Source organism: Carassius carassius, chromosome 37 (assembly GCF_963082965.1).
Source record: "Carassius carassius chromosome 37, fCarCar2.1, whole genome shotgun sequence".
NCBI classification, from domain to species: Eukaryota; Metazoa; Chordata; class Actinopteri; order Cypriniformes; family Cyprinidae; genus Carassius; species Carassius carassius.
Genome location: NC_081791.1, coordinates 15,314,902 through 15,341,464, shown reverse-complemented (window position 1 = coordinate 15,341,464; position 26,563 = coordinate 15,314,902). Strand labels below are relative to the sequence as shown.

Here is a 26,563-nt window from a genome sequence, read left to right as displayed (position 1 = left end):
CACTCACAGTCCAGAGACAATTAGAGTATCGGCTGCTTCTAAAAGACTGAAACTGGGATTATGTTGCTCTGTATTGTTAATAGGCTTTACTGGATTATCCTACTGTTGAGAGACATAGTAGAAGGTCTTATTTGCTTTCACTGCTTGGACATGGTGCACATTTGAATGCAGTTTTGGAAGTGAGCTGTTGTATTCAACTGAGGCTTTATCAATATTATGTGCACCTTTGGCAAAAAAGTAGCCGCAGGATCCCTAGCACACTAAACAGGATGGCACCTACCTGTAGGGCCATGGCGAAGCTCCCTCTGGAAATGCAGTAACCTGTGAAGAACGTGATACAAGAAATCATATATATCATGAGACTAAATATAATGCATTTGGCATCATTATAATTGGACAGCAGATCTTTTCCCATGCATGTAGATCTTGTTCAGGCAGAAAAAATTAAGCTCAACACACAAAAAAATAGAAATAAAGAACTCTATATAGGCTACCTTAAAAGAGCGCACAGTCACACACTCCAAGCAGATGGTGAAGCTGATAATGAAGAGGGGCTGTTTAAAGAGACAGTCAATGAGGGCTGGACTGTTGAAGTGGCACAGTGTGCTGCAGGAGGCCACAGGTCTTCCCTCCGGCCGACTTCACCACAGTGGTACTTCTGAGGTTGAACAAGAAGATGACAGCCGTACCAAGGGTGAGAAACAGGGTCACCCCCAGGTATATGAGCAGGGCTGTAGTGAGCGGAGTGCCCCATGGCAGGTGCAGCTGCGCTCTCTTCTTACACACTAAAAAGAAAAAGAACAAGAACAAGCGACGTAGATGGTATGTGCCTCCACTTAACGAAAATAGAAAGAATGATGGTGAGTTTGCCCTTTTTATTTAGTTCCGCATGGTTTGACGATCTCTTGAAAAGGGTATCGCCATATTTGAAACATGCAAAAATGCATAGGACACTGATTTTCACTATGGAGAGACTGGCCTTGACACTCCGAGTACTAGTTTGTGGGGCCACAGAGCAAAGTGTGGCTGAAACATTCAAGATTGGACCGTGCACAGCCCACAAGATAGTTGCGTAGATGAGCGAGGCCATTTGGCTAGCTCTGAAAGATGAGTTCATCTCTGCACCCTCACAAACACAAGAGCTAGCCCCAGCACAGAGCGGAAGTTTGTGTTTTAATTATAAAAGGACACATTCGATTGTGCTTCTAGCTGTGTGCGATGCACAATACAAGTGTCTTTCAAGAGAGCTCTTTTGGAAGGGCACTGTTGCAAGGACAGCTGGATCAAAAGCCCTACTTGGGACAGGAACTTTGTGTCCACATGCCATAGTTGGAGATGCTGCTTTCCCCCTGAATGCGAACCTGATGCGGCCATATCCAGGTATTTTAAGCAAAGTGTTTTCATACATTATTGTTACTAAAAATTGTTATCACCAGCACAGATCATATTAAACAATAAAAATGCCAATACTGTTATGTCAGTATATAAAGTTTCTTGTCTAACTTGGCCTATTATGTTTTCTATGAATAACAGGGAAGAATCTCACATCTGCACAGAGGGTGTACAACTACAGACACTGCCGAGCACGTCGCATTATAGAGAATGGCCTCTCAGTTCCGAATTCTTGGGCACCCCATCGAGAGTTCTGTTGGAAAGGCAGTGAGTATTGTTCAAGCTTGCGTGGCCCTACACAACTACCTGATATCAACAGATGTTGCATCAGCAGAAAAAGCCATGTACATTACACCAAACCTGGATGATGTCACTACGCCAGCTGGTGAGGTTTGACCTGGCGCTTGGGGAATGACGAGGCTGAAAGCAACTACCCTGCCCGTTCTGTCAGAACACAAGCAGCTACTGCAACCAGGAATGCCCTGAGAGACTTTCTAAACACTGGAGGGTTCTGTTCCCTGGCAAAATTTTGGTGTTTCACATGGACTGCGTGATGGGCCCTTACTAACAGAACCCTAACATGGGTAAGATGGGCTCTTACTAAAAACAGAATGCAATGATGTGGAAGTTTCAAATTTCAATATTTTATTCAGAATACAACATAGATGACATATCAAATGTTTAAACTGAGAAAATGTATCATTTTAAGGGGAAAATAAGTTGATTTACAAAAAATTCATGGCATCAACACATCTCAAAAAAGTTGGGACAAGGCCATGTTTACCACTGTGTGGCATCCCCTCTTCTTTTTATAACAGTCTGCAAACGTCTGGGGACTGAGGAGACAAGTTGCTCAAGTTTAGGAATGGTGTCCCAGTTTTCCAAAAAGAACTTAAAATTTTGATTCGTCTGACCACAGAACAGTTTTCCACTTTGTCACAGTCCATTTTAAATGAGCCTTGGCCCAGATAAAATACCTGTGCTTCTGGATCATGTTTAGATATGGCTTCTTTTTTGACCTATAGGAGTTTTAGCCGGCAACGGTGAATGGCACAGTGGATTGTGTTCACTGACAATGTTTTCTGGAAGTATTCCTAATATTGCTCATATTATTTATTGAACTGGGTAAATTATTATGCCTTTTTATACTTTGTGTGGTGTCATGATGTGATTTTTAGAAATCCAAAAGTTTTATATTGTGTTCTTTTGACACTTCATTTATTGCAACTTTTAAAGTGCCTTATTGAAAAACAACAGCTGCTGCGTGCGGTGTGGTGAAACAACATTTATTTGAAACACCAAACACAATTTTTTTAAACAAGAGAGCTTACACAAAATAGACAGCCTCTAATGCGTTGTGCCACTGTCTTGCTCATCCAGTAGCTCCATCTCAGTATCAAACATAATGTCTTGTATACGTTTTTTGAAAACGGCACAGTGTCGTGGTGGTAGTTTGCGCATGAAATCTGCAACAATCTGTGCATGTATGCCTATCAAAACTGTCTGTTTTGTCTTTCTCAATGAAAGTAAGTAGATGTCCAATGCCATCATTCACTTTTTTGTTGAGTCGTCACTTTCAACCTACAGTACACAGAAGAATAATCTTTTAACTAAAGTAAATCAGACATAATCAGCATTGCATTACACAAACACCAACAAGTGGATTTTTTTGCAGATAACTTATATATAACTAATGTAGATGACAATCGCCAATGTTTTACAAAGAAAATAACGGAGGTCAATCAATGAACTCGTTTCATTTAAGAAAAAAAAAGGACTCTGTTCAATATATAAATACTAGCATTTGCTAACTACAAATGAACTTGAAGCACAAACATATCACAAATGGAATAGCGTGTAGTTTATCTTTACAAAACATGACATGCTGGACAAAGTTTGTCGGTGGCGGATGAAAGGTCTGAGCCATGACATCTCCAAAAATAGCCTGGGTACTTTGTTACTCTTTCCTTTCATTCTTTCCATTGCTTTGGAAAACTTGTCTCGGATGTTTCTCCACGTCGCCTTGCATAACTCCGGGTCGTCGAAATCAAGCTTCTCAGCTTCGTTGCAATTTCTTTCCAGGAATTAAAAGCCTTCTCCGGGAGTTTAAAATCTCTCCGCGCGCGATCGTACAATTGCGGATACATCTGTACCAGCTCTGCGACTCGACTCTCCAGTGTGTTCATGTTGTTCTCCTGTAGGAAACGAACCGGGGAAATCGTTTCGGCCTGATTTTGTTCGAAATGAGGTCGGTTCAGTTCGTTCTTCGATTTCGTTTGAGGGGCCTTTACTACCGTACTTTACAGAGTTGAGACACGAGGGTGAGAGTATGGAGGCAAAGTGTGCCATCTGCTGGATATACTGTGTACAACATCCTACATGTTTCCTCCATTGAACAACTTATGTACTTGCACTTTATAATTCTATAATATTTGGAGTGTTTTTGAATTGTTTTGCTGAGGAAGGTGGCAGAAGGACAGCAACACTTATGCTGTCCGGTCATGAGCTTTCTGTGTCCGTAAGGACACTGGAGAACACAGTGACTCAGGAACCTAGACAGAATAATAATAATAACAATAATAATAATTATTATTATTACAATTTCTGGCACCATATTTGAATTATTTCCATTCTTTATTAGGCTACATTAAATACATTTTTATCACAATAATAATTATTTTATTCATTTATGCTTGTCACTGCTTGTGTTGAGATAATGATGCAGATCGAAAGCTATTTTTATACTTCAAAGGTTTGGGACAGTAATATTTTTTTTATGTTTTTTGAAAAGTCTCTAAGTGCTAACCAAGGGTGCAGTTATTTGGTCAAAAATACAGTAAAACAGGAATAGTTTGAAACATTATGATTTAAAATAGCTGTTTTCTATTTTAATATATATAAAATAAAATTTATTTCTGTGATACAAGAAAAACATTTTTAGTAGCCAGCTGTATTCCAGTTGTTTTATTTTATGAATGAATAAATGATAAATTAGATTTATTTTTTTATTTGTTTTTCCATCCATACCCAACACGTCACAATATCATATGTAGGAGGGATTCCATTCTTATCAAAATAAAATGATGTATTTTGAAAGTAATTTAATTAATAATTCACAACACTCATTGCTAATGTGCTATAATACAGTATTTCTGTGATTTTTCTCTGAAAACACTCACCTCCCTTTCTGACACAGTCCAGAATCACAATGCAGGATGTTGTGCAGCGCAGGAGCCACCGTGTGCACGACCTTATACAGGTGCATCTCAATAAATTAGAACGTTGTGGAAAAGTTCACTTATTTCAGTTCAAATTGTGTATAAATTCAATGCACACAGACTTAAATAGTTCAAGTGTTTGGTTCTTTTAATTGTGATGATTTTGGCTTACATTTAACAAAAACCCACCAATTCACCATCTCAGCAAATTAGAATACTTCATAAGACCAAAAAAAAAAACGTGATCAGTTTGTGGCACTGCTGAGGTGGTCTGGAAGCCCAGGTTTCTTTGACAGTGGCCTTCAACTCATCTACATTTTTTAGTCTCTTGTTTATCATTTTCCTCTTGACAATCCTCTTGACCCCATAGATTCTCTCTGGGGTTCAGGTCTGGTGAGTTTGCTGGCCAGTCAAGCACACCAACACCATGGACATTTAACCAACTTTTGGTGCTTTTGGCAGTGTGGGCAGGTGCTAAATCCTGCTGGAAAAAAAAGCTGCTCAGCAGAAGGAAGCATTAAGTGCTCCAATATTTCTTGGCAAACAGCTGCAGTGACTTTGGTTTTAAAAAAACACAACGTACCAACACCAGCAGATGACATTGCACCCCAAATCATCACAGACTGTGGAAACTTAACACTGGACTGGAAACTTAAGCAACCTAGGCTATGAGCTTCTCAACCCTTCCTCCAGACTCTAGGACATTGGTTTCCAAATGAAATACAAAAAGGACTTTTGTCTTTAATGATGGCCTTCATCAGCAAAACCAAGCTGTATTCCTCAAGAAACGTGTACCATCAGCTGAACCACTGAAAATGAATTTGCCTGTCTCAACATCTCTTTCCCAGAACTTTTACTTATTAAATATAACCAACGTTTTCATTTGTCCTCTAGTGTTATGCTGATGTGAAATCAATGAAAAATATGGAACAGTGATAAGGCAAACTTTTTTTTATTTAAAACCAGCATAAAATCAGACTACAGTTCCATAAGACTTGCATAGTCCTCCAGATTTCCAAAAACTCTCTCATTTCCAGACATTCTCAGACATGCTGATTTCAGCACAAGATCAGTCAGTTGATTTCTTTTGTGTACAGCACAAACCAATACATTTTATTAGAATGACCCACGTTTAAGGCAAGAAATATTAAATCATAAACTGTATCAACATATACCTTCTGAATACCCATATATAGGATAGTAAAACATGGAATGATTCATTTCCATTAATTAAAAAGACAATAATAGCAAACCTCAATCACCCAGATACGGTTTTCATCAATCGATCAATACACGTTGATCAAGTAGAAAATCAAAGGTAACAGAAATATATTTAACAAAACAAGTTATATGATAACATGAACATCCATCTCGTTTCAAAACTGAATTACACATGTGGAATAAAAGAAATAAATAATACATAATAATTTCTATTTTATCTGGCCACCTCTTGAATAATAAGCCAAAAAACATATTTTGGAGAGTGGACAGTGTGGGTCATTCACAGGAAGTGATGACATAGTGTGCTTCTTCAGTCACATCAATCAACCAGTTTGACTGTTTGTAATGCAAAATGTACAGTTTTTTTTTTATTATTATTTTTTTTTAAGTAAAACATTTTTAATTTTAAATGTTTGCTTTTTAATGTAATGCCTGGAAATGTTATCACTTATTACACTTAAGAAAAAAATATATATACATTTTTGTTTAAACTAAATTTGAATTTTATAGAAATTTACATATAATGCTTTCACTGCTGTATTTTAAAAAGACTCGTGCATTTTCTGAGAAATGCAGAATTCTTCTTTCTGACAAAATGTTATTATTAATATTATTAGTTATTTTTAATTTCATAAATATATTTCAAGGCACAATGAAACCGAGTGAAACTAAATCTACAGAATCTACTCAGTTCTCTATTATAAGTATATCAATTTTATTCTTTATTTATTGTGATGTGGTAGAAATAATGTAGAGCTTTAAGTTTAGTAGAAGTACTTTGATAATTGGTTTTGTAACTTGTAAACCTATATATTATTATTTTAGAAACAAAAACAAGTCAGAATTTTCAGCACAAATAGCATATTTTCCTGAGTATGACCCACGTATTAGTACTAAAAGTAACAGCAAATGTTCAGTAGCTATTTTGCAGCTTGACCAAACCTCCCAACACCTGAGGACAGATATATGTTCTGTATGGCTTCCAAATATTGAGATCATCCAAAACCTTACACAATTTAACATCTTATGGACATAAATTCGACGTCATCAGGGATAGGATATGATTGAGGATTTAATAATCTATAACATAGCAAAAGCATGTCCTCAAAATATTCAGAGAATAATATAAGGCAACTAAGACACTGTATACAGCATATTTGTAGGCACAAGAGTTTGGGTTTTACTGCTACTCTCCAACACTGAAAGAGCCTATACAAAAAAACAAGGGAAAAACTGCACTTAAGGAGAATCACCTCACACATACTGAATCTGTCTCCAGCAAAGAGAATCACAGAATACAATGCCAGTCTAGTCCAGATTATTGCATAGATTTTAGTGCACAGTGTTTAGTTCAGCAACAACTGCATGTGGTGAAAACATCTGAACTGACTCGGCGCAGAGATATTTTTGTGAAGCATACTGCGTGGCTGATCTATTGACTATTGTGACGATAAAAGCCTGAACTTATTCCAGAGCTTGATGTAGAGTAATATAACGGGGTTTTAATCTGTGTGCAACTTGTCTTTCAGATTTATGTAAACAAATGAGCGATATAGATAGCAGAAATGGTGTAATAAAATATTATATTATTTATATATTTTAATATGCATTATTATATATAATCATCATATTATAAAGCGTGTCATCTCAGTTAAAGCCATGCCTTGGCAATGCTGATGAAGAGGGAACTGCTTTATTTCAGCAAGTCCTGCTCTAAGACAGCATATAAAGCACCAATACTTGCTCTTTGGGAATCTCAAATTACACACTCATCTGTACTGTGTAAGAAAAAGTCACCAGACATCTAAAAGAGTCACAGAGAAGCAAAGAAACCCGAAAGATGAAGGGCTGATCATCATCTGGCTTCCCCATTCATCTCTACCGCCCCTTCTTTCTCTCCATCAGTCTCCAGCTCGTCCTGGATGTCATCTGTGTTTCCTGAATCACTGCTGGCCACAGAGCTGAGGGAGGGCGATTGCCTGCAGAAATGATTAAAAACCTTCTTTGTAGAAACATACTGTGGTGCTGTATTAGTGCAGATGACATAGATGGTTAAAACCAACCTGCCGGTGGTGGTTGTGCCTTGGATGAGCCTCCGGCAGGTCTCCATCTGTACGTCCAGCCCTCTCTTCATACTGCACATCTCCATGTACTCATGCAGGTGTCTGTTCATGTCATTCTTGGCTGTGGCCAATTCCAGCTGCAGGAGGAAGATGGTGTTTAAATCAGAAACAAACTAATATCGGTTGAACAAACGTTCTCTCACCTCAATCTGACCGATGGTCTCCTGGTACTTCTGGTCTCTGGTCTTAAAGAGGGACTCGGTTTCATTTATGAGGCTTCCTAGACTTCGATCCTGGCAGGACAGTATATAAGTGCAGAATGTATTATTGCATTATGTAATATTTTATATAGTCAATATGCATTCTCAATTTAATGGCCAGTAAGAATGGTTCAAAAGTCATTACAAAAAATTATCTTATGCTCATCAAAGCTGCATTTATGGGGAAGTTGTGGCCTAGTGATTAGAGAGTTTGACTCCTAACCCTAGAGTTGTGGGTTCGAGTCTCGGGCCGGCAATAACATGACTTAGGTGCCCTTGAGCAAGGCACCGAACCCTCAACTGCTCCCCGGGCGCTGCAGCATAAATGGCACGAATTCTGAGTATGGGTCACCATACTTGGCTGAATGTCACTTCACTTCACTTTTTTATTTGACTGTAATATTGTGAAATATTATTACCATTTGAAATAACTGTTTCCATTTGAATATATTTTAAAAATGCAATTTATTCTTGTGATGGAAAAGCTGAATTTTCAGCATCATAACTCTAGTCTTCAGTGTCACATGATCCTTTAGAGGCTCATTTGATGCTCATGAAATATTATTATTATCAATGTTAAAAGAGTGCTGCTAAATATTTTCATGAAAACAGTGATACATTTTAGAACTCTTTTAGGAATAGAACGTTTAAAAGAACAGCCTTCATTTAATATAGAAACTTTTTGTAACCTTATATATTTAATGCATCCTTGCCGAATAAAAGCATTATATCTAAAAAACAACAACAACAACAACAACAACAAAAACATCATACTAAACACAAACTTTTGAATGCTAGTGTACCTAACATTGGGACAATCCTAAAAAGGATTTTGACAAGACGATGGATTAAAAAAAAAAACTTACAACTTCCACTTACAAATAGTACATACAAACGCATACCTGATTATACATAATGAAAATTACATTTATTTATATGTTTATAATTGAACATTTAAAAATACACATACCAAAAAATATCAAGATTTTTTATGATTAAGTACTGTATTGTTACTTACTTAGTAACATACTCATATATAAGTTGTATTTTGCGTGGTGCTTGTGAGTGAGCATTAACAGCATTTTTGCCTGCTGTATTCAGTTAATTTATTTAATAATTCCTCAGAACATTGTTGCCATATGTAGACAATATGTTTTTCTTTACACTTTATACCTCTGGCACTCTTATCCAAACTTGGTTGCTAATAGAGAGGGGTGCCCTGGTGAGGTACCTGCTCATGTGTCTCTCCATGAGAGTCAGATGTGCAGGATGCTGCGGTGACTGTGCCAGCAGCGTTCAGACTGTTATAGTTACTGAAATCCTCCCAAAGCAGAAGCGTCTCCTCCGTCTCCTCCCACGCCAGACTGTCACAGTCATCGTCAAACTCGAACGTTTCCCGCCTGCCAACAAACCAATTAGCTGAGCAACCTCTGTGCGCAAGACAGGCAGCAGACACAGATGTGGAAGAGAAAAGAGAGACACACAGAGAAGAAAAGAAAAGGAAAATCAACAGATCCACAATCGAAAAGATTTCAAATAAAAGACTATATACATAAGGGAAGAATAAATATATTGAACAAGGGAAACATGCCAATAACAAGTTTTTATTTAAGAGATTATGAAAGTAAGAAGAGACCAAACGTATAACAAATTAGATAATAAAAGATCTTAATCAAATAGGAAAATAAAAATACAGCACACAATTCACCATGTGAACACTAGATGGCAGCAAGTGATCAACAACAAAATGCTGAGATTTAATATAGTATTTAATTTGTTTAAATTTTAATAATTTAGTTACGTGGTTTTGTCATTTTTCTTCTTTAAAAAAAAATATATTTTCTACTTTCTATTTTATATATAATATCTTCTTTCTGTTGGTTTTAGTAAATGTATTACTTTGACTAATTTCACTTAAACACAAAGTCTAATTTTCATTCAGGTTAATGGTTTTAATCTAATATTTATATTTTATTTCTCAGCTTTATTTCAATGACAGAAAACCATTTGTTTAAACTAGATTCAGTTTTAATTAACAACATGCATAATATATTATATTATATTATATTGATAGACTTTTGTAGCATTTTTCTCACTTACAGTAATACACAAGATTTGATAAACAACAACAAAAAATGCTGATATTTAATTTTGTGTTTGTGTACAATATTTGTGGTAAAAATTATTTTTGGATTGGCTTTCTCCTGGATTTTAATGTCCGAGTCAGACACTTTCTATACAATAATGCATGAGAATGTGAATAAAACATATTTCAGACTTGATCTGTCATGCGCTGATTTAACAGAAAACTGGAACAGGAAAAAGGACCTCCCTTGCTCTACAAAAGTACCATAAACACACATAAGCAATATTGCACAGTAATCATGAACACATCCCTGAAGTATGACAAATCATTTTTTAAAGAAAAAATGCAAATATTCTATAAATCAATTAATCATCTAAGTTAATATTAAATAATAAAACTGCATTTATAATAATGATAGTAAACAAATCATTTACACACACAGACACACACAAAGCATCAGAAGATGCACTCTAGTGGCGATGAGGACTCACAGCTGGTTGAGCATCCTCTTCATCTCATCAGTGATGTTGAGAGAACCAGGCACATCCTCCTCCTTTTGAGCAGATTCACCATCAGTCTCCACACTCTGCTCCTCTGATTCACCCTTATACTCCTTCCTCCTGCATACTGCCATCCCCTACAACACACACACCCTCTGATTGCTGATCGCATGGTAAACTTGTATATAAACTCCATCTAATGCAAATCAAATCAGTACTCCAAATTAGCACATTATTGAATATTGTATTGCTAAATCCTTATCTGAAACTATGCATCATTACCGGAGCACTGCTGCAGTAGAATGGATGGTATAATTAGATTCAGTTGCGAGTGTAAGTTTCTGTACCCCTTTCTGTTCGGGAGGACCTCTGGATGGGCTACCGTGCAGTATCTTGCTCATGTCTTCTGAGTTCCTCTGCTGTGCCACGTCACAAAGCTTGGCTGTGATGTCGATGCGCCTGCAGATGTCCATATCAACCTTCATGGCTTTCTCCTGGATTTTAGTGTCCAAGTCAGACACTTCCTACACAAGGATGCATGAGAATGTGAATAAAACATATTGCAGAACTGATCAGTCATGCACTGATTTAGCAAAGAACTGGAAAAGAAAAACTGACCTCCCTTGCTCTACAAAAACATACCATAACACGCTTAAGCAATATTACATATGCAGTAATATTTCTTAAAAGGAAAAATGCTAATATTTTATACATTAATTAATTATCTAAATTCATATTAAATAAGAAATACTGCATGCATAATAATGATAATATAAAGAAAATGTATAAATCTGTTTTATTCTTATATTGTTTATATAATATTATAGTATTTATTGATATTTAAATTATCTTTGTTTTTATAAATTACGTTAATAATTTTAGTTAAAATCTGAATAATTTTGTTAATTGCTTTTGTATTATTTTTTTTTATACATTTCCTTTTAGCTTTAATTTATTTTTATATTAGTTTTAAAGTTATGATACATGGGGCATCCTTTTGAGGAATGTTGCTGGGCAATGTTGGATTCGACAGGCAACCAGGTGAGACACCGGGCCCATGACCAATCTAAAGTATCCAGATACTAATTTGTTGCCCATTCTCAATGGAAAAGTGCCCAAGCAACAAAGCTCGACAACACTGCTCAAAAAGATCCCCCATCTATCAACACCTTTAGTAATTTTAAGACCTTGACTTAAAGGGATAGTTCACCCAAAAATGAAAATTACCCCATGATTTACTCACCCTCAAGTCATCCTAGGTGTATTTGACCTTTTCTTTCAGACGAATACAATTAGAGTTATATTTTAAAATGTCCTGGCTCTTCCAAGCTTTAGAATGACATTAAATGGTGATTTTGAAGCTAAATAAAAAAATAATTTTTACAATATATTATTAAATATATTAATAAATGACAATATATTATATAAAAATAAATCTTTATTTTTTTAAATTGGCTTTCAGCATGCATAATATAAGTTATTCAGTTATTAAATCAAGAAGGCATGTTATAATTGTCCTGTTAAATTTAAAAAAAATATATTGATTTGAACTGTTCTTTTTGTAATATGTTGACAAACTTTGTTTCATTTATTTTAGCATTGCTCTTATCTAAAAGAATTTTGTAAATATTTGACTATATTTGTAACTGATAATACTGACCCCGCTTTCCTTCATACTTAAACCGTGTTTTATTTGGCTTTACTAATATCCCCTCAAAATAAAAGTAAGGAGTATTACATTATAAATGAAATATTAATTATCTTAATTTCATATTCATTAAGTGTAAGTACAGTTTTTGGTTCTTGAAAAAAGACATTTAAATTTATGTTAAGATCATTTTTTTAATCACATACTGTAATAAGAAAGCAAAGACTCCCTTTAAGTCATTTTCTAAACCAATGTTTATTCTTAATTCATGACCACTGTTTTGTTTAGCTTTCTCCTCTCCGCTTACTGTATAGCAAGGTTTTTTTAAGCACTTTTTATGATGAATGCACTTTATTCTACTTCAAAATCTCGACCACCATTCACTGCCACTGTAAAGCTTGGAAGAGCCAGGATATTTTAAAATATAACTTAGAGTCAGTAAATCATGGGGTAATTTTTATTTTTGAGTGAACTATCCCTATATCGTATTTTTCAGTTAGTCACCAAAGCAAGTTTTAAGTTCAAGTTTTTTTTTTTATCTAATATTTAGATTTTGTAGCTTTATTTCAATTCCTGAAAACCATTTTAAACTTTTTTTTAGTTTCAATGAACAATAACAACACTTATATTATATTACATTATATTATATAATTATACTATATGTTAGAAAACTGTGCATGAATAGGGCTATACAGTAAACAGACTTTTTATGGGTTAGCAGGCCTAAATAAACCTCAAAGAGCAGATAAAATACTCCGAGCTAATTTGGCTGCAACAGATGGTACAGCTTCTTTTTGTTGCTTTGCAACCGTGTACATTCACATTGACATATCCAGGGAGGCAGCAGTCAGCTGTGCTTTATTACTGGGACTGAGCAACATCTACTCAACATGAGGGAACAATATACGTCTGTTCCAGTGCCAGAAGACTGACTGCTTCACTGCAAATTTGCCCGCACAGATCTATGGGAAACTATTCAGCCTGATTCTAGAGAAATTTACCAACGGGTTCATCTTTATTTCCCTCAAAGTCAATTTTGTAATCTTTATTATCATTCACAGCAGCAGTCAAATGATTATTTTGTTTCCCTGTTTCAAAGAAGGTACTGTTATCAATGGATATTTGCATGGTTTGTGTGCCATTAGTTGTGTGCAGAAGCTGATTGGATAAAACATGAAACATACATCATGAGGCATGAGGCTTTTGAAGACCACTAGCTCTGTTTTAAGACGGTCCATCTTCTCATTCAGTTCTCCCTGCACAGCCTCGGATGACTGAACAGTCTGTAAAGAGAGCATTTAGTAAGATTTGCTGAGCACTGAAAAAAATGAGGGGTGAAAAAATAAAAGCACTACTTTGTATGTCTTTTTTTAGCTGAATTCTTAATTATTTTAATGAAATGTTTTGACTAGACTTAATGTCAAGTTTCCATGCTACAAAACTACAGTAATCAAGCAAATCTTTGGTTGTTTTCTCAGCATTATTTACATGGTCTCAGAATATATTTTAACAGTGTGGGTGGGGAAATTTTCTTCTATACACTAGCATTACTTACAGCTAGCTATGCATCAGTGCATCTGTATGGATGTCAAAACATCAACACAGTCACAATAGAATAGGTCTGAAATCTCACCTCCTGTAATGTCTCCACCAAAGACTCCATCTGCTGACGTTTAGACACCTCCTCCTCCCATCTGGAACACAAAAACAGCCGACATGGCCGTTGATTGTACTTGAAATGAATGTGCACAGTGTGTCATAGTGTCATAAAGTCCTGATCTGGAGTCAATTCAATTATGATTCAAATGATTAGATCAAAGGAAGATGAAAGTTATTAAAAGTAATTCAATTTACCAGTCATTTAAACTTTGTACTAATGTCACTGCATAAAAAATGTACATTAAGGGATTTCCATACAAGTATCAAAGGCACAGCATGTTCATTTACATCTACAGTTCTCAAAAGAGACTAAAGAAAAACTTCAGTATCTGTCCATTACCACTGACCATTGAGAATCTTCCTGAGACCTTTAAAGCTCCCTGAGGATACTAACAAACTCCCTTAAAATCCCTATGGAGACTGTAGTGCATTGCAGAATATGCTAATAAAGGCTTTACTTTTGCAGGAGAAATGTTTGAGGTAAATAACTTTTTTTTTTTGCTCTCGCTTTTCAGCAACTGGGAATCTATAGTGTGTCAGGGTATAAAAGTGAAGCAAACAAAAAATCCTAAATTTAGCATAATTATTATTTTAATGTTTTTAAAAGAAGCATTTTTTTAATCAAAAAGTGAGCAAAATGTGTAATATAGTGAAATATTATTACAATTTAAAATAACTGTTTTCAGTTAAAAACATTTTTTTTAAATGTAATTTATTCCTGTGGTGGCAAAGCTGATTTTTTTTCTTATCTCCAGCAATATCTCTTTCATAACCAGTCTGATGAATCCTTCACTGAAATTAATCGATTAGAGTAGTTACTGAAACAACGTCTGGTTTTTCTGAGTATGTTTTTACATTTTCTGTTCTGCTCAGGCCATTAATATATCCTTAATTAAATAAGCAAATATCTAAGTAGGTAAATTAGGTAAATTAGGCATTAATTAGGTAAACCGGAACCAGGAACACTTCCCATAACACCCTATGTACTTGCTACATCATTAGAAGAATGGCATCTACGCTAATATTTGTCTGTTTCTCACTTATTCCGAGGTCACCGTAGCCACCGTAAGCTGTCGCCTCTGGCTTGCTTAGTTGGGGTCACTTCATCTACAGCGACATCGTTGACTTGATTGCAAATAAATGCATAGACACTATTTAACTGAACAGAGATGACATCACTGAATTCAATGATGAACTGCCTTTAACTATCATTTTGCATTATTGACACACTGTTTTCCTAATGAATGTTGTTCAGTTGCTTTGACGCAATGTATTTAGTTTAAAGCGCTATATAAATAAAGGTGACTATGATAACATCTAAGGGCACTTCCTTGGATGCCCACACACTTTTCAAGATTTTATAAAAGTGAAAGTGACATGACATAAAGCAAAGTATGGTGACTTATGCTCAGAATTCGTGCTCTGTATTTGACCCATCCAAAGTGTACACACACAGCAGTGAACACACACCCGTAGCAGTAGGCAGCCATTTATGCTGCAGTGCCCGGGGAGCAGTTGGGGGTTCAATCATGGTATTGCCAACCCTAGACTCAAACCCACAACCCTAGGGTTAGGAGTCAAACTCTCTAACCACTAGGCCACGACTTCCCCCTTTTTTGTGTATTTTTTTAATAATTTTTTTTTAAATGAAAGTGAAGAATGTCACGATCAACCTTCTGATTTGAATAATAATAGTAAAAAACAAATCATTTTTAAAAAGTAAAAATAAACATTAGATAAAGGTATTAATAAGACATAATATATATTTCCTTTATAATTAATGATTCATTGATCCATCAGAGTGTTAAATAATCACTTGTCTATGCAAAGTGTTAACAAGCTTCGGGATTCCCGTGTCTGATTCTGTAGGATAGTTACACAGTGAGATTCTTCATTATCTGGATTATAGGATGACAGGATCTCTTGTTTTATAAGCTCCTTATATCCTTTCATTTCTTTCATGCTCAAGGGATTAGAGACTCCATTTGTCTTGCACTTACATTGTCTGACAGTCTGACTGGGTCCAGACATCAAGACACCTGCCAAGAGGGGGCAAGTGCTGACTCAACATGACAAGATCCAGAAGGGATCATCTGTTCATTTCAAAGAGTTGCACTTGTTATGTTAAGCTGACCTGTTGGCCAGGCATGAAAAGCATGTGGAGGCTTTGGATCTTCAGTGAAAACAAGATAAGAAAGTTTCAGGGAATAAGAGTGAGTGTATTAATATTTCACCATATTATTCATTTTAATCAAAGAAATGCAGCATTGGTGAGCATGAGAAACTTCTTTCAAAACCATTTAAAAATCTTAATTATTCCAAGCTTTTGGTCGCCAGTGTATAGCTATTATACCCTTATGTATTTATATAATAAGCTTCTGGGAAAATAAGTTATCGAGGCTGCACTGAGGATGAGTAAATAATGAAAAATATATATATATTTCTGGGTGAACTATCCCTTTAAGAAAGACCGCTCTAATGGTCCATATGGAGTAGCAACAAGTCAATAAGAGCTGAAAATCCAGATACAGGGTAGATATACACGTGTGTGGAGACATGTCATGGATCCGACCGATCAGACAGTGCAGGTACAGCGTGGATCCCTTTGAATGTCAGTTGGATTTAGTGAAGCTGACTAGACAACAGCACAAGGTCATGTGCATCAGACTCCTCTCATTTCCTCTGCTGCAGCATAGACTGCACACTAGAGCTTTCATTTTATTCAAAAGATACTGAACACAATCCAAATGGAAACTCTCTCCAAAACAAGGCAGTGTGGACAATGGCACGAGGAAACATACTCATATAAACAAATACTACATAATGAAAGCTTTTGAACACTCACCTGGTAAAAAATAAGCACAGGATTAGAACTTTTTTAATGAACCGCTATTTAGGAAAAGAAAGATGAGACACCACAAAATGAAGAGCTGCTTGCTTTGTTCTTCACCATAAGCCATCACTGTACACACTGCTGTGACTTATTCCATTGTGTGAGATCAGGCCAGTCCATATTAATACACATTGTTGAGATTATGGGAGAGTTCAAATGACTTCTGCCAATGTTTCAAAGAGCTATTATAGGTAAAGAAAGAAGCAAATCTGTTTTTAGGTCAGAAGTTCTGCGAGTACCATTGTTATCTTGAAACGCTTCAAAAGTGTACATGGGAATAGATCAGAGAATGATAACACGAGGTGATTGTGAGGGGATTATCGTAGCACCTGTGAAGACCTTAAAAGCATTATGTAGAGACATACCCATTGTCTCATTTGTCCACCACATCTGAAATGCCTCACTACAAAGAGACGATTCCCATCTAGTTTTTGACGTCTTTCAAAATCATTTAAAAAACCTTGCCAACCACAAGCATTTTATACACACACACACACACACACACACACACACACACATACACACATAGATACACACATACATACATAGATAGATACACACATATATACATATGTGTATCACATAAACATATGTGAAAAAGGTCTTGTGTGCTCAAAAATGCATCACATTTCTTAGGAGATGGGGGAGGGAAGTAACCTAGGAGACAGAGGATGTCATGACCTATGACCCATGACCTATCGCCCCCTTAACATATTTTGCAGAAAGAGATAATGTAAAAAAAATAGAGAAGGCTGGACAAGCCACAATGTAGTCATGAGCTGGTATGTTACGTGTATAAATGACCCTTTCTTAAAATCTGAACTTATCTCAAAGTGGCACTAATGAGCCACACCAAACACTACACACTCCATTTGACAATTTTCATGATGTTAAAAAATGGTCCTAATTATGAAAATGACTGAAATGAGAATTATCAAACACAGTTTAAAATAACTTGTGCTAAAAGCATTTTTTTGGTAGATGATCTGAATACTAAGATGTCTTGAAACTCTCCAGCATAGTTTTCTCACGGTGTGATATTGTAATTCAATAAGCTCTCAGCTATTTCAAGAAAAAATTGTAGAAAGTGGCTTGGTGCAGAATGATGTTTCTTGTAATCATGAGATCAGTGGTATGTTAGGCATGTAAATGATCACCTTTGGTTTCTATACATGTCTGTTCTTTAACCACTGTTGTCAAGGAATATGCCACATTCTGTTCCTGTACAGTCATATGATCTCTTAAGACTCACTTAAGACAATGATCTTTAAACTCTGCTTTGATTTCTTAAGTGAAGTCTCTGAAGTGTTCAAGTGATTGATCAAAATGGTTTATTTTAAAATCAGCCATTTTAAAACAATAGACCGCATTGGAATTGCTACCAGTCAATAAATCCATAAAATGAAAAATAAAACTCACAGTCAAAATGAGTTTAGGGATGGCAAAATACTACAATAATAGTATTATACAATTAAATGCTAAAAGAATTATAAAGTACTTAAATATAATCAGTCTTTTCTGATTTCATAAAAAGTTCTTGCAATGGGATAATATTATTCAGCACCGAGTTACAAAGTAAATTTAAAAATAAGCCTGTGCTTTCATTTTTAACTAAAATGAATGCCTCATCCCAGGTCTGTTTTGGACCTTTGAATTTAGAAGAAGACCTTCACCTCACACGATATACGGCGGGCTCATAAATCCCTGTAAACGCATGTCTGCTGCAAAATACTGATTCACAGGAACAAAATTTCCTTTTTACAAAAATAAAAGAATCTGACAACATCTAGAAATAACAAATACTGCTGTAAATATACTATTTGTGGCTTAACACAAAACAAAAGTTGTCAGGCTGTACACAATATTTCATCTGCATGATGGAGAATTTTTCTTGTGCCAAAATCAGCTCTTTGCAATGTCCTTCCGTCCTAAACCCTCTAAAACAAGAGGTAGATGAATTAAGATTAAATTAAAAACTATATAAAATGTACATATGTATCTATCATTTATTTTGAGGAAAAAAGGGGCACATAACATTTAATTGGTGGCACTTACTTAGAGGTGGGCAGTCATCTATTCCCTATGCAACAGCACAGCAACCACCTAAAGCACTCTAACATTATGTTTGTGAGTACTGTAATGTCCACATAGTGTTAATATTTTTTTAAAGCCAGAAATTACGCCTATTGCTGGGAAATTGTTAAAGCTAGTTTAGCTGAAAACTCAAAAGGTTTTATTCAGTTATAAATACATTCCCAAAAGAAAGAGTGCTAAATGAAAATCCAGACAATGTGCAAAGTTGACCTACATATTGATCCATCTCCAGACAGTCCCACGGGTGTTCAGGAGCGCACATCTGTGTCTGAAGAAGAGCGAGCTGCATTTCAGATCAATACTCATGAACACACAGATCTAAACCCCTCCCTGCTTAGAGTATTTGGCAGTACAATTTGACCATATTATCTCAAAGACAATAGAAGTAATTATGAAATTACATATGAAGAGGCCTCTAAAGTTCAGCTAATTGCATTCAATTATATTAAACCTATAATACATTTCTTTTATTTGCAATTAACATGCAATTATGAATTCAAAACCATTGCATTCAGTTCAAACTTAAGTATATTCTTTTGACGCATACTACGACTATAATAAGTACTCTTTTTAAAAGAATGTTAAAGTGTACTTCTGTTCACAGTGGAACAGACAATATCCAAACTAGCAAGATAGGACAGCCAGGCTTTTGGCTACAAAGCATTTTGCGTCACTGGGGCTTTTAAGGTTCATTTTTTGAATGCATGTCTTGGGTGGCTGCGTCTGCTGCTCAATCCGTTTTATACACAGCTTGAAATGTACAAGCCTGCACAATAAACACAGTCATTCAGAAATGCATCTATTTACCTCAAAACTGACAGCTTTGCACCAGCTGAATCTATCTATCTGGCGGAAATAAAATCTTTTGAAAGTCACTCATGTGCATGATCATGAACAACTTGCTAGCTCAGGAGAAAAAGGCAGAATAACCTCTTTCAGGGAAACTGGCAAGCCTGAATAATTTGTTTGCATCATTATCCCATTGATTTTTATTGTGATGGTATAAGACTGGATCGATCATCAGCTCTCATCTATGGATATCATATGGTATGAAATAATTTGCTACTCAGTCCTCCTGAGTGACCACAACATGAAAACAATGTCTATTCTGTACATATGTAGAAACTAAAACAATATTTGACTGCAGTTTATTAAAGGAACACCCATGGGTTGATTGTAGGTAAAAAAATAAATTAAAAAAATTCACCAAATCACATTCCTAAAGTCAGGAAGTCCAATTAGGCCTGACCAGACCTTCTGTCAAATTTGGTTTCAATTAATAGGCTATATAATATCATGTAACATAAAATTATATAATAACAACAAAATAACATATGATAATTAATATGTACAAAAATAATATCTAAAATATTCAAAATAACATTTAAATAAATAAGACAATTGAAATTCAAGTGCCCAAAAGCAAACAATTTAATATTTAAAAATATAATTTGAAATAAACAAATAAACAAAAGTGGTGTTCTTTCATCACACCAGTTGATAGCGGTTTCTTGGAAGTTCTTGTTCAGTATGTACTAGTTCCCATGATTTCCTGCCCAGTGAGGCAGCACTACTGAATCATTCCCTGGAGAGATGACCTCACTTTGCTGCAAGCTTACCTCCTGTTTACACACCATTGATCCCCCACACAAAACATCACTTCACATGCAGCCACTGCCAACATCCCTGACCAGAACTGGACAAACGTCTACAGCCATGGCTTTACAGCCCGACTCACACGGATCAGTGGAGAGCGTCTGCTGCGGTTAGAAAACACCCTTTGAAAGTGTTCATTCCTCAAAACCATCATCTGTAGAATGCACGGCTTTTGTGCTAGGAAATGTTTATAGTTTAAGTGTATTTCACTGAAATCTGGCACGTGCTTAATCACAAAGCTAGGGCTTAAAAAATGATAAAGATAAACTGTCCCCCAGAACAACATTCATATGGTATGTGGATAAATAAATATGATTTAAACTCTGTTTCTTATTCTAATCTTTGGCAGAATCCCTCCAAACACATGCCTTTAGAAATGCCAATGAAGATATAAATTAAAATATTATGCAAAACCAAAAGACTTCTAGTGTTCATTATTTCCAATACAATAAAAGAGTAAGGCATTCATCTTCCACAGAAGTCCAAAACAATTTAATAAACCAGAATTTCTACCAAAGCCATGGAATTCCCACAAAGGTTTAATCAGACAAAGAATTCCAATAGAACCGGAGGGGTGAAGAATTCGCACGACGCTCCGAGGGGTGGGGCAGATAACTCCGATATGTTAAGCTCCCTAAAATATTCCGTCGGTCACTATCGGGATGATTTGTAGGTTTATGCAGTTTTGACAGTCAGGAAAATAACTGGGTCACTGAATTTCCCTTTCAACAATGTTTTTTCTGGCATTCTGTGCTCAAGTCAGGAACAAATCCCACTCCTAAAGACCTCAGAAACTCAAAACTCTGAAAATAGCCAGATGTGGTTAAAATCAGCTAATTCAAATACATGAACAGATTGCAGTTCCTTTTAATTTGGCTCCAAGTAACTTTGTACTTTAAAGAACACTAGCTACTCAAAACATTCAGCCTGTTGCCAAAGCTATGCATAATTAATAAGCTGACTTTATATTTGTTTAAATGATTTCCTAGGAGACAGTCTTTGCATATGAGTCTGATGCCACACTTTCCACATGTCTCTGATCACATTTAATATGACAGACCACCAACATCCATCCTAACTGACCGGCTGCTACTGTGACACTCTGAGGGCTAAAACAAACGAGACGACAGCATTGCAAAAAGTAGTTAATTCTGTCTTAAGGAAAGGCACACTTATGACTATTTACTCAATCATTTATCGAAAATGTAGCACATTCCTAACAGCACAGCTATTGTAAGCACTGAATAATCAAAGGAAGCAGGCACTCTTTATGAAGTGGGGTTTCTAGCTCACTCAAGATCTGGAAATGAATCATCGTGTGGCTCATTTGTCCGCTGCTTCTCACAGACAGACTACATCTGTTCTGGCAGACAAGAAGAGCCTTCTATAGCCAGACTATTAAATTATTATTACAACAGAATCACTGACACAAACTAAGATAGCAGCACAGCCAAGAGGAACCGTCTGAGAAACACAAAAGCATCTCAGGGTTACTGTAGTTATGGGGTTTCCAGATAACCGGAAATGCTTTAAAGTTACAGTAACTCATTTGTATTGAGCTATGAATGAGCCCCCACACAGTCTGCTGTGGGTCAGAAACAAGGAATTTGGCACAAATGTTTTATTCATCACTTTCCCAGCAGAAGACACTTCAATCAAGCATCTTTTAGCAACAAGAACAGGAAATGTATCTTCTTTAAATCAGCATGCATCAGTCCATTCTAATTGCAGATGACAATAATAAATGGTTGGATCAGACAATGAACTGAATGACACAGAGAAAAGAGAATATAATCAGGGGAAATTCCTTATGTATGAACCAAACCTGCATTAAATGGGTGGAAGTGTATTGCGTGGACCAATAACAATAATTATTAGTCCCCAAAGAGAAAAAGAAACTGTAAAGAGATTCTACTGAAGTTCTAGGGCAGATCCCACGAACTGCTATTGAATGGGATGGGCTTGCACAGATCCCCATTTGGAGGAGAGAAAGCGCTAATGTTTTTTGTCAGATAAAATGTCACCCCTGCTTTCTCAGGTTTCATATCCAAACTGGCCACTTTGTAATAGGATACTAGTAGAGAACATACAGGGGTTAATGATAGAGACTTACTGTTAAGACTTTGAAAAAAAAAAACAAGCCCCAGGGACAGTCGCAGAAAATAGAAAGGAATCACACACTTTTGTTTACTATGAACACACAGGGGGCAAAGCTTTTGTTTTTAGAATGAGAAGGGCTATTTTGTTTTAAATATTTGATAACCCAGCCAACAAAAATATGTTCTAAGAATGTGTTCGTAAGATTCCCGTTAGGATTATTATTTCAATGTTTTATGAGTGCTCAAAATGTCCAAAAATATTTTTTAAATGTTTTTTCACGGACGTTGTTTGTTACGCGGACGTTAAAGAAAACATTAAGGCATGCCATTTGATAATTTTGCACATATTATATTAATGTTACTTTTGAAAGTTCTCACAATGTTCTCAAATGAGTAGGAAACGACTTTTACAATGTGGCAGATATTAGAAAAAGTTTCAATGAACAATAAATAACATTGTGCTAACAGTTTTGAGAACCAGCTAACTTAGATTTTTTTTTATTTTTTTTTTATTAATTTTACTGGATTTTACCTTAGGTTCACCAAAGAGAGAACATTCCCTGAGAACATTCCCTGTTGGGAATATGCAGATAAATAATAATGTTGTTAACAAAAACTACTTTTAATAATAATAATATAGCCTAACATTTATTCAAATCTCTTTTGTGATGGAAATTTTGTCTGTTTTGCTTGTTTTATAATAATAATAATGACAACAACAACAACAATTATTATTATTATTATTATTATTTTAGATCAGTAATAGATTAAATAGGTTACTTTGACATTTTGGTAAATAATTGGCTAGCCATTATTCAATATTTTGGTCGGTCAAACCAGTATCTATATCTATATCTTTATAATGGTAAACATTGTTTTGACCAAAGTACATAATTACCAAACACAGCATTACAGTAATTGTTCCTAAAATAAAACCAACCAATAATATAACAAGCTTTCGTTTTGTTTCAGACAGTGGAGGACAATAGGTGAAAGTGGTAACTAATACCAAGTTACCAGAGCTTTATCTTAACAGTGATTGCAGTAACTACAATTTTATTGATTTACAAGAACATTGTCTATAAAGACATTAACTTATAAATATAAGCTCGAGCTGCACTCACTTTCTCCTGTACTCGTCCCTCTCGCGCTTGACTTTGGCCAAAACATTGTACAAGGCCCTGAGTTCAGGTGTGATGGTGTCGATCTGAACCCCGACACCGTCAGGGTGAGTCCAGGACACTCCAGGCCCCTGATGCGTCTCAAAGCGTCCTCCGTATCGGGCGCTGTGTGAGAAGCTCCAGATTCTACCGGGGAGTCTCGACGGACACCGTGCGTCTGAGTGAGGCGGCTCGAGGCTCGTCTGGACCGCTTGGTCCCGGGAAAACAGCAGTCGGTACCGGGACTGCTCCTGGGCGTGCTGCAGCTGGAACTCCAGTAACTTATTTCTGCGCTCTAACTCGTGGACTTTGGAAAGGAAGCAGCGGAAGCGGAGATTTAGTGTTTTCAACACATGAATGTTGGAGCCCAAATCGTTTCTCAACGCGCTGGTTGCCATGGCGCCGGACCCGCTCCCAGCCGCACGCGCTTCATTCATACCGATGGGTGCCGCGGAGTCATTGAACAACATCGGATTGAGAAGCGGGTCCGGAAAACGACGAGGTAAATCCATCTTTGTCCGTGAGCAGTGTTTCTACGCATCAAACTGCAGCATACGTCACCTCCATGCTCTCGGACGCAAGGTGTAGCTACTCCCTTTATCTAATGTCACACAAATAACAGGCCATAGTCGCGCTTCTAGTGGTTGGATAAAGCGCATTGACCGGTACAGATTTCATGAACTCACAGCTGCCCTTCTACTATCCGCTGGTGATGAAACGGGCTGGTAAATGGTCTCAACTCGGCGTAGAGACTCCGGTTTCATCCCAGTCTGAGAACACCATCCGAAGGAAACGGGAGGAGAGGAAGACATGTTCGCTGCGCCCTCCAGCAACAGTAGCATTGGCCAATGTCTGTAAGACACGCCCTTCTAATTAACATATTACACGAGGGGCGCGGGCATCAGCACTGTGCCTTTAAAAAGTATTTACATATTAAATATTTGGCTTTGTATACAGTGTTCAAGAAGTTATAAAAGACAAATTTGTTTTTCTGTGATCTTGATTAATTTAACATGGGGTCATTATTACAGCAGCTACTTATTTGAACTTTGTAACTCAATATTTTGTGTGTGTTGCAAATGTTTCTATAAAAGGGTACAGAAATGTGTTAAAACAGAATATGTTAAAATATGCAATAAGTATGCTACGGTCACGATCTGACACTTTTCATTTCAGAACATTTATAATTGTAAATAATTATTATTAATACAGAAGTTATATAGGCGCAGTTGTTATTTTCCTACCAAAATGATGTCACTTTAAAAGGGTTTTTACTAAAAGACTTAACAGGACGGAAAGTGATATTGTCACATGTGACTTGACAAACAGTTTAACTTAATTAAAACAATAGAAAACAAGTTAAGTCTTGATTACAGAAAGGAAACCTTGAAGAAAAACCTTTTTGAAAAACCAATTTATAAATTGTCAGTTAGGTAGAACACAGATATAATGACTCGTCTACTCAAGCAAAAGTAGTGAAATTGATTCAAATTCACTCATACTTTCAATTGTGATAATGTGGAAAGAAAAAAAGGATTTCAGTCAAATTTTATACTGTATATTACAGTGTCTGTGATGGGAACATGAATAGAAGGATTTAGAGAACCTTTAAAGAAACTTCCACAAGTGAAGAACCCTCCCTTTGCAGTTTTATTATATCTGATGCAGTGCTGGTCTTGCTGACTATTTTTTTGTGACTTAAAATAAATAAAAAATAAAGCTATATATATATATATATATATATATATATATATATATATACCAAAAGTTTGGACACACCTTCTCATTCAAAGAGTTTTCTTTATTTTCATGACTATGAAAATTGTGGAGTCACACTGAAGGCATCAAAACTATGAATTAAAACATGTGGAATTATATACATAACAAAAAAGTGTGAAACAACTGAAAATATGTCATATTCTAGGTTCTTCAAAGTAGCCACCTTTTGCTTTGATTACTGCTTTGCACACTCTTGGCATTCTCTTGATGAGCTTCAAGAGGTAGTCACCTGAAATGGTCTTCCAACAGTCTTGAAGGAGTTCCCCGAGAGATGCTTAGCACTTGTTGGCCCTTTTGCCTTCTGTCTGCGGTCCAGCTCACCCCTAAACCATCTCGATTGGGTTCAGGTCCGGTGACTGTGGAGGCCAGGTCATCTGGCGCAGCACCCCATCACTCTCCTTCTTGGTCAAATAGCCCTTGGTGCCTTCAGTGTGACTCTACAATTTTCATAGTCATGAAAATAAAGAAAACTCTTTGAATGAGAAGGTGTGTCCAAACTTTTGGTCTGTACTGTATATATTATATATATATTATATATATATATATATATATATATATATATATATATATATATATATAATACATTCTAAATAGTATGAAGTAAGGCATACTACATCATAAAACAAACTGAAATTGAAAATATACAAATAAAAGTATTACATGCAATTACAGTATACAAGTATTAAATACCACTGCTTAGATGACACATTGAGTCAGATATGGTATTCCTACACCTTTATTAATTTGAGCTAATTCAAAAGCAGACATTCAAGCAACAGTTGAACATTGTAGCAGCGGGAATAGGTGAATAAACACTAACTGGGTTTTTCTTGTT

The 26,563-nt window shown here is 36.0% G+C and overlaps 1 protein-coding gene across 2 annotated transcripts; it reads right to left on the bottom strand.

Moving 5' to 3' along the window:
- Positions 1–6,415: 6,415 nt before the first annotated feature.
- LOC132118149 (intermediate filament family orphan 2-like) lies at positions 6,416–24,856 on the bottom strand. 2 transcript variants are annotated; one of them, XM_059527749.1, is made up of 9 exons: positions 23,914–24,856; positions 14,022–14,082; positions 13,573–13,671; positions 11,088–11,264; positions 10,732–10,877; positions 9,386–9,584; positions 8,098–8,187; positions 7,895–8,031; positions 6,416–7,810 (listed from the first exon to the last, which is right to left on the bottom strand). In XM_059527749.1, the coding sequence occupies exons 1-9, from the start codon at positions 24,459–24,461 to the stop codon at positions 7,687–7,689; spliced, it is 1,581 nt and encodes a 526-aa protein (XP_059383732.1). In that variant the 5' UTR covers positions 24,462–24,856; the 3' UTR covers positions 6,416–7,686. The 2 variants fall into 2 exon arrangements, with proteins under 2 accessions (XP_059383732.1, XP_059383733.1); XM_059527750.1 differs by having other exon boundaries at positions 9,386–9,554; positions 23,914–24,841.
- Between the last annotated feature and the right edge of the window lie 1,707 nt (positions 24,857–26,563).